Source organism: Rhinopithecus bieti, unplaced genomic scaffold (assembly GCF_001698545.2).
Source record: "Rhinopithecus bieti isolate Rb0 unplaced genomic scaffold, ASM169854v2 scaffold_35166, whole genome shotgun sequence".
Lineage (NCBI taxonomy): Eukaryota > Metazoa > Chordata > Mammalia > Primates > Cercopithecidae > Rhinopithecus > Rhinopithecus bieti.
This window is the reverse complement of record NW_016815254.1, coordinates 594,401-604,120: the sequence shown is the minus strand read 5'-3', so window position 1 is coordinate 604,120 and position 9,720 is coordinate 594,401. Positions and strand designations below refer to the sequence as shown.

At 42.6% G+C, this 9,720-nt stretch overlaps 1 protein-coding gene across 2 annotated transcripts in view; it reads left to right on the top strand.

Moving 5' to 3' along the window:
- The first annotated feature begins 249 nt into the window (after positions 1-249).
- The window catches only part of KCNH1 (potassium voltage-gated channel subfamily H member 1), a 450,237-nt gene continuing 440,766 nt past the window's right edge, over positions 250-9,720 (top strand). For both annotated transcript variants that reach the window (XM_017853054.1, XM_017853052.1), the window contains exon 1: positions 250-532. In XM_017853054.1, coding sequence (XP_017708543.1) covers positions 454-532 — 79 coding nt within the window. In that variant the 5' untranslated portion in view covers positions 250-453. The remainder of the gene's footprint in view (positions 533-9,720) is intronic.

Below are 9,720 nucleotides of genomic sequence, written 5' to 3'. Positions count from 1 at the left end.
TGCCCTCCTCTCCACCCAACCCAAGGCACATCCTGAACACATTTCCCGGCTGTACCCAGAGGGTGGCGCTGCCGTCCCAGCCTTGGTCCAAGGCCGCCCGCCGCTTCCTGGCCTCTGCGGGAACCCCAAAGCTTGGTCTCCCGCAGGCCGGCGGCGGGCACGAGCCCGGTAGGGGGCGCCGCCGGCCCAGGCGCCGCTGCTCCCTCCGCCCACCCGGAGGCGGCTGCAGCGAGCCGAGGCCGGCGCGAGTGCACTGCGAGGCGGGCCGCAGGGAGGGAGGCGCGAAGAGGGCGCGAGGGTAGCAGCCGGAGGGAGCCGCCAGCCCTGCCTGCGGGTCCCCGCGGGGCGCATGGGGCGCTTCGAGCCGGGACTGCGTGCGGGCCCCGAGTCCAGTTTCCTGCTGTCGTAAGAAGCCGCGCCAGGACGCCCCCCGGACCCTGAGCTGCTGGGAGGATGACCATGGCTGGGGGCAGGAGGGGACTGGTGGCCCCGCAGAACACGTTTCTGGAGAATATTGTCCGGCGGTCCAATGGTAAGAGGTGCATTCGGATTTCGATTACCCGGGCGTTTTATCCGTGCTTTTATTGCAGAACCTCTCGCCGCTCGGAGCCAGCAGATGCAGCAGAACCCGCGAGCTCTGCTAAGGAGCCGCGGCGCGGGCACCCAGGGCAGCCTCCCCGAGGCAGAGAAAGGTGGGCAGGGCGGGGCGGGGTCTGATGGGTCCCCATCCTAACAGGAGAGCTCTTCTGGGGACGCCTTTTGGGCCTTTCTCGTGCCCTCTCGTTCTCATCTCCAAGGGTGCGTGACAGCTGCTGAGCAAAGTCCTGGGAAAAGTGATGGAAAGCTGGCCGCAGCCGGAGCGGCAGCGCGTGCCCTGTCGGCACTGCCCACCCTTCCGCGAAGGCTCTGGGGCTCCCGGAGGCGCAGCCTCTTCCCAGGGAGAGCCAGCAGTAGAGACGGGCAACTCCCGGTCCCCGTTGCCTCAGAATGGGAGGATGCGGCTGCCTCCACCTTCCATCCCTGCAACTGAAAAGTCCGAGGTGTGGGGAAGTGCTGTCGGCGGCCTGATTCCACCCCTTCACTCCCCCACCCCTTTCCAGGTGAAGTTAAGGCTCACCTTCGAAGTGAGGGGCAGATGGTTTTCCTGGCGTCAGGTGGGAAGTGGAGGGCACAGGTGCAGAGCGGACTAAATGGTCACAGGTACAAACCTGTTATATTTCCTGTCTTACAAACCCACAACTGTTTTATGCCACCCTTAAGTGTTGCTCACTTATAAATTCCCAATCTCACGAAACCTATAAATAGATCCATTACCCAATAAACTGATCATCAGCACTCGTCTGTTTCCTTGTGGCATTAAGATCGACGGTAGCATGAAACCTTGAGAGGCGAGAGTCCTAGGGGCAGGGATGGTAAGGAAGAATTCCAAACGCTTTTGGACACAGCGGAGAGACCTCAGCTAAGCACTTGCAGAGCAAATAGGAGTCCTGGCAGTTGGAAGACGCAGCGCACGAGCTCGTCAAACGGCTACATTGAAAGACAGCCAAGCATAAGATGCTCTTTGCAGACTCCTAGACCCCCCACCCCACCCCTTCCAGAAACAGATGACATTCTTCTACCCGGGGGACATGAGGAGCTAACTTAGGAAATGGGTTTTAATAATGTGTAAATATCACGATTTCAGATGAGATTCTGTTTGGATTTAGTTAGGGATTCAGGGGAAGGGCATGAAAAGTGACTTATGCTACTAATAAATACTCTTTAATTAAACAGTGATTTAAGTTTATCTTATAATAAAACACATCAACTAGCATAGCAAATAATCATGTATTATTTAAGTACTTTCTTATAAATGATCATTTCTTCATTGTGTGCCTCCTAAGAGTGTTTCTGGTCAGTCACCTTTCCTTTCAAGGTCTTCCTTATTCAAACTAAGGTGGCTTTTAGGTCAAGGTCACAGTCATTACCTGGGGATGCAAGGGAATGATAATTACTATGTGAACAGCCACAATGAACTGTTTTGCCATAAAAAAGCTGGAGGTGTTCATGGATTTTTAAATAAAATAACTAAGAGTTACTGTGCTATTATTGCTATTTTTATTGGACTATTAAGGAGTATGGAGACAATCTTGTAAATTTGGTTATCCCATTGTCAGTGACACCAACTGCCTCATAAATATCAATGACAATTCTGTTTTTCAGTAAAGAGGCAGTGCCCTGTAAGTTAGAGGGGAAACCCAAAAGTATACTGTGTATATTTTTGAGTGGAGGGAGCAGGAAGGGAAACATGTAAAAGTCACAAGATGCCTTGGGTTTGTAAGAGAACCTTAAGAATCTTGGAGCTGTGAAGGCAGAATACTGTCTAGTTTAGTTGATCTTATTAGAGCCACTTTCCCTCTGTAAGCATAGAATGTGACTAGAATAAGTCACTGGGAATATTTTTAGGATGGGCGTTGTCATTTCAACATCAGTTTCAGCAGGTTGATTTCAATGAATCAACCAAACGAATAGCATCAACAAAAATGAAGCATCTTGGGAGAGTTCGATGAATTTTTAAAATTATTATTTCAGAAGAAATGATTCTCATCTTGAAATATGGCACTTAATGTTTAAAAGGTGATCCTTTTTATAATATTTCCTGAACACAAATGGAAGAAAAATGCGAACTCCTAGAAATATCACAATATCTGCGTGCATTATATTATTTTACTGTGGTGGAAAAGTCTATTTAAAGATATTGATTGTCTCGTTCTAAAATCCATGAGCCCTTTTTTTGGACATTATGGTATTAAAATAGCATTTTGCCTTGGAAAAGCAATGTTTTATGATCATTTTATTAAGTGTTTTCTCCCAGTGGCCCTGTGCAGTATTAATGTTCCTCTTTTACAGATCAGAAAACTGAGTCCTAGGAATAGTAAGTGGCTTATTCAAAGTGGCAGAGCAAACAATGCCTGAGGCTGGTATTCCTTAGAGGACATCTATCATATATCCTGCTCTCAGCATTATTATTTCTCTAGCTTTTATGATTTAGTCTGTGAAACTATTTTATCATCCTTTAAAACTTCTTATATGATAATGAACAGTAGTACTGACTTCGTTTTGGGTTATTTGAATATCTGATGTCTGGAATATCATAGAACTGTAGGAAGAGACAGACCTTAATTATTATCTAGTCTGCCTCTCCTTCCCCATCATTGTATAAATAAGGAAACTGATGCAAGAGACTTTCCTCAAATATTTAAGGGCAGAACTGATGAGGCCCCAAACCATTTGAATCCAATGTCATATTCTTTATGGTACACCGTGCAAAAACACTTTCCTCGTGTTACCATTATATTCTCTCAAGAAGCATAATTTCCGAGTGGAGATTAAATAAAATGCTATAACAACAAGAACAACATCCATCTTGGCTAACAGCCACACTACTACATCTCAACAGAATAATAGGGCAAAGGAGAGGCTAATTATATTTCAAGGAAATGCAGTCTGTTCACCTTTGTCAGTGGTTTAGCTGAAGGCAAAGGCGGGGATAATGGTCACTTAACATCTGTGTGCCCCATTATAAAGTACCAAGTCACTTTTCATAGAATATCGCCTTTGATCCTCATAAGCTAGTAGAGGAGGTGCAGTGTCTCCATTTTAGAATTTAAGGAACTAAAATCCTTAAACTAAAACTCACCTAAGAATCCTCAGGTTAAGTGATTTACCTACAGTTAGTAAGAGGCAGAGTTACGAAAAGGCAATTAGAGACAGATCAGGGACTAGCCAGTAGTTGTTACTGGTTTATTCATTCAACAAAGATTTATTGAATGTATTTATGGAACACTGAGGATAGAGTGGTAAACAAGAAACCCTCCTTGTGATTAGCAAATTACATTCTAGTGAATCTTGGTCCAGGATTCTTGCCCCTATTTTACAGTGTTGACTGGCTGCAACTGTTTAGGCCTGTCACTGTATTTAAAAAACATTTCTAAAGTGTTTACTGGTCTTGCTGGTACTAAAATCGACTTTAACTTTCTTTGGTACACTTTGAATCCCATTTGAAGGAAAGATTTGATAATTATCTGGTTTTTTTTATTGCCATAAGTAGGCAGCAGAAATAATTAATACTCCATATTTTATTTGATTTTGCTTATGGTCATGTCAGTGATCATTTTAAATCCTACTGGCTTTGTTGCCACATAGGCAAAACCAGCCCGTTTCTCTTTATGTTCATGGATGGAAAGTGTTGTTACAGAGTATTTTTTGATAGTTGCTTAAATCTGCAGGCACTTGTTGTCAGAATGTTCGCTGAAGCAAATAGGAGATCTGTCTTAGAAAGGCTGGCAGACCTTAGTGCCAGGAAACTACAAAAATATTACTCTAAATGGTCCCATTCTGGGCAGAACATATGTTTTAGTGTTCGGGAACCTATATCAAACAATTGTAGGTGCCAGTAAGAATCCATGCACATTAGCAGGAGTGAAACACAGCACATTTTAGTACAGATTTATGTACATGTATAATTTACAGATTGCTAAATCAGCTGTGTTTTTGTATAGTGTTAAGTTGGTTCAGGTTGTTGATATAATTAGTTAGCAAACAGGATGAGAGCCACGAGTAATGTTGTGTCTCCTCATAGATGTTTTGAGCCATGGTAATATTTATAAAACAGAAAACTGGTTAAAATCCATTGTGCCTCTAAAAGGGGGAATGGATGATAATCTGGATTATCACCAGCTCAGCAGAGCTTGTTTTTTCTTGCAAAATATTCTAAGACAGTCTTCAGCCAAGGCTCAGCTATCTTTCTCTGAAAGTGTCAAAACGTTAAATCTATTGGCTGATGTTAGATGGGGGATTGAGAGGCTGAAGCCTTGTGATTTAATGTTAAGGAAATAAAGCTTCCAAATTCCATGACTTTTAGGCAACCCATTTATTTTAATAATCTATCTTAAAAGAATAGATGCATTTGAGGAACACTGTGGGTCAACTGAATCCCTGTCTTCATTGTTTCCAATGCCAGCTCTTCATTTATGGTCGGACCTCATTTGGGAGTGGTTCCTTGAGCATTACCTTGAAGCTCTTCAATTCTTCCCTTCCCTTTATTTTTGATTAGTTAATGGCTTGTAAACAAACATTTTAAAATCTACTAGAATATCTGCTTTATACATTTAGGATATTGGACCATGATTTTCTTGGTTTTAATTTTTTCTGTTTCTCTCAGTGGCCACACCTGTAACTGTTGAGAAAGAGAAATAGAATGACGGAATCTTAGTTCTGGAGGGACATGCTATACAATTCATTTTCCACTGTTTGCGTCCTCTCCAGAACATCCCTCCTGATGGTCCTCCAGCCTGTGTTTGACTAGCTTCAGTGATGGGACCCTCACTTTCTCATGAGGAATATTCTGTTTGTAAGCAAGTATAATTGTGTTTCTTTTTGCCTCCACTCCTTGTTTTTCTCTTCTCTTCTTTCTGCCTCTTCCTCCTCCCTTTGTTGCTGTCATTTGGTCTTACCAAAATCTGTCTTCTTATAGCTACCACTTATTTGCAGTCTGCTCCGTGGAACAAAACTGACAGCCCACTGTTTTTTCCAGCTGCAAACCTTTAAAAAATTTTGATAAGTTTTGTATTGTATTCTTCTCCCCTTTTAATCTTTTTCTTTTTAGTTGTTCAGTACCACCAATAGAAAAGCACATAAAACAATTTTGTACAGCTTAACATATTTCCATAAAGTGATACTGTATGTCATCGCCACCTGTGTCAAGAAATAGGGTCTTGCCAGCCCCTCTAGAAGCCCCCAAAGCCTTCCTGATCCTAAGACTCTCACTCTTCTCCCAACGGGTGGCATCTCCTGATTTTATGGTAATCACTTTCTTGCTTTTCCTCATAATTTTACCAGTTTGTTTTGCATTCCTAAAAAAAAACACTATAGTTAATAAACAAATTTTTATTTGTTTTGGAGCTTTATATACATGGGATCATCTAGCATGTATTCTTTTGTCGGGTGGCAATTCCTCCATGTTGTTGCACGTACTGCTTCCTTTTCTTTTCTTTTCTTTTCTTTTCTTTTCTTTTTCTTTTTTTTTTTTTTTTTGTGAGACGGAGTCTCACTTTGTCATCCAAGCAGTGGCGGGATCTTGGCTCACTGCAACCTCAGCCTCCCAGGTTCAAGCAATTCTCCTGCCTCAGCCTCCTGAGTAGCCGGGATTACAGGCGTGTGCCACCACGCCTGGCTAATTTTTGTATTTTTAGTAGATACAAAGTTTCATCATGTTGGTCAGGCTGGTCTTGAACTCCTGACCTTGTGATCCACCCACTTTGGACTTCCAAAGTGCTGGGATTACAGGCATGAGCCACTGCACCTGGCCTGTTGATGTGTTTTCACTGCTGCATAGTTCTTTATAGTATGACTGTACTACACATTGTGTCCATTCTGCCATTGATGGATTGTTTCCACTTTTGTGCTATTAATGCTGCTACAAACATTCTTAGTATGTCTTTTGGGACCTGTGGGCCCACATTTCTCTTGAGTATATATCTAGGATGCACATGTGTAACTGCGGTAGATGCTGTCAAACAGTTTTCCAAAGGGTTTATATTAATATACACTCCCACCAGCAGTGTATAAGCATTTCCATCACTGCACATCCTTGCCAGCATTTGGTATTTTCTTCTTTTGTCTTTAATAGTGGCGTTGCCCAAACAATCTAGTAACTAATAAAACAGGGTCATTGAGAGTTATGTTAATAGGAGGAGCACATGACCAAAATGAAATGAAAACAAAACTTGTTCTTGCCCTTTGGGAGGCATCAGTATCCACTGTGGGTTGAACTATTCTCTCGGAGGAGCTCCCTCACACATGATTGTAAATGACGATGACGTGTGAAAGACTCGTACAGTTAGAATTATGTGCAAAGGGTACATGCAAGTGTGGTAGGTTTTTTTTTTTTTTTGGTGTGTGTGTGTTTAGGAGATTCATTTTCTTAATTTGAGAAGCACTAAGCCCTGGGGACAGATATTATGCAAGAATTAGAGCTGGAAGGGAGAAGGAACTAGGAAGTGAATGATTTATATTTGTTTCACTGAAATGAAAACAAAATGACAGAAGGAAAGGCACAGATTTAGTGGAGGAATCAAAACTCAATGGAAAATTAAAACAAAAAGCAAAGGCTAGCTTATGGTTCAGTTTTATAAGCACGGTGGACTTCCTAGGTGCCCAATACTGTGCTAACAAGTAGGAATACCAAAATGAGTACAGCTTTTGTGATGCTGGGTCTAACAGAGGAATCTATGACGGAGGCCAACATGCTTTGTAAACCTCTCCAAAGATTTAAGGGATGTTATAATGATTCAACACTTACTACATATTTTTCCCTTATAAACACCTCACCCAAAATTATTCTTAGATTTTATAGCTATTTATTTTTTTGTGAGGTTGGGTGTGGGATGACCAGATCCCGTAAGTGAATTAAAAGAAGATTGCAGAATGTGTGACATTTTGTTCTGATGCGGTTGAGATTTTTTTAAACAAACCTTATTCCTCTGGGATATCCCACTGCTCTGTCTTCTTTGGCATGCTGTCTTGGGTTGCTCATCCATTGGTGTGAGTTTTTAGTACATCCTAGATGCTGGAATTTGTTTGATGCTCTGGCTGTTCTCTAGGCAAGTGCAATTTTTTTTTTTTTTTTTTTTTTTTGAGATATTATAGGATCTCACTCTGTCACCCAGGCTGGATTGGAGTGGTGCAATGTCAGCTTACTACAGCCTCTGACTCACAGGCTCAAGCAATCCTCCCATCCTCCCACCTCAGCCTCCCGAGTAGCTGGGACTACAGGCATGTGCCACCACACCCAGCCTTTTTTTTTTTTTTTTTTTTTTTTGAGACAGAGTCTCTCTCTGTTGCCCAGGCTGGAATGCAGTGGTGCAATCTCGGCTCACTGCAAGCTCCACCTCCCGGGTTCACGCCATTCTCCTGCCTCAGCCTCCCGAGTAGCTGGGACTACAGGAGCCCGCCACCATGCCCAGTTAATTTTTTGTATTTTTAGTAGAGATGGGGTTTCACCGTGTTAGCCAGGATGGTCTTGATCTCATGACCTCGTGATCCGCCCACCTCGGCCTCCCAAAGTGCTGGGATTACAGGTGTGAGCCACTGTGCCCGGTCCCACACCCAGCTAATTTTTATATTTTTTGTAGAGATGGGGTTTTGCCATGTTGTCCGGGGGGTTCTCAAACTCCTGGGCTCAAGCGACCCACCTGCCTCAGCCTCCCAAAGTGCTGGGATTATAGGTGTCAGCCACTGCGCCCTGCTGCAAGTGTGGTCTTGCTGAACAGATCACAGTCTGACCAACTTCAGCATCTCCCTTGATTCTCACAGTTTCTGCTCTAACAGTGAAACACTCCTGTTAATGACAAAACCACTTAAAATTCTCCTGATTAGGTATTACAGAGTTACGCCAATAGTCAATTTGCTTACTCATACTGATTGTTCATTACGTAAATTAAAATGACAACTCTTTTGATCAGTCCTATGTTGCATAAAAATGATGTTCTGAAATTAACTGAGTCAATGCTATAATTATTAATGTAATTATTAATTGAGAGTGACTAAAAGCCATCGTTTCCCATAGCCTTTTAAAGGTTCTGCAATCACAACAGGTGCTTCTGTAAGGAAGAGAAATGGCCTTCTGTCTCCTTTTTCTTCCCTTAAAGCAATGATTTAGACACCCTCCACTGGCATTCTCAGAGTGCTGGAGTCAGCATTTGAAAGATGATACTGTATTGGCAAATTTTACTGATATTTATCTATGGCTTAACTTTGATTTGTATTAAGAATGAAGTTGGAAAATACGTCTTAGACTAGAACTTCAGGGCCACGCAAAGAAAATGGAGTTAATTTGAGTGATAAGACTATATTTATTTCCATTAAATTGATATTTAAGTTTTTATTTTATTTGCTTTCTTTTCCTTTCAGCATTATCAGGACTGAATATATTAGACTTCTATGCTGTCATCATTAAGGCTGTGCTTTAAGCCTCTGTGTGGGCCAAGGTACTGAATAGTTTCTGTTTGCCTCCCTAAAACCACACTCTTCTTTACCAGCCCGTCTCTTGTTGGAGGTTGGGAGGCTGACCTGTATAGAGTACACCTGTAGCCTTCCTTGCTTTTTGGCTTTTGGCTGCCTTCAGCTTGTGGGGTACATCACATGAAATGAGAAGCAAGAGAGAGGTTGTAGTCCTTATTCTCCTTGTTCTCTCCCACGAGGTCATCTTAGCCTAGCTGTTTTCCCCTGATTAAAGCTTACCGTCTCTAGCTTGCTCTCTTTGGGTTTGGGTATGTTACTAATATCTTGGAGTTTTCCGCAGTGGAGTGCTGGAGCAGGCTGCAAGTGGCTGGTTCTACCTCTTAAGATGTGATTATGTGCATCTCTTCCTTTTTCTTGGTTCGGGGACTTCGCTTTGGAAGCTTGAAAACTGCTTATACCAAGGTGTAAGGTATTTACACCTTAGAAATTGGCCAATGTTATAAATCGGGACTCTTTTCTTCCCAGAGTCAGCTTGCTAACACACTACTGCCTATACCTCTCCCACACCTTTGTAAATAATTCCTTTATTAACCATTCCTCAAATTACCCATTGAGTATGTCATATTTTGCTGCCAAGACCCTGGCTGAGAAAGCCAATTACTTGTTCTTTGGATAAAGTGGTTTCTTTCTGTCCTGTTTTTTTTTTTTTTTTTTTTT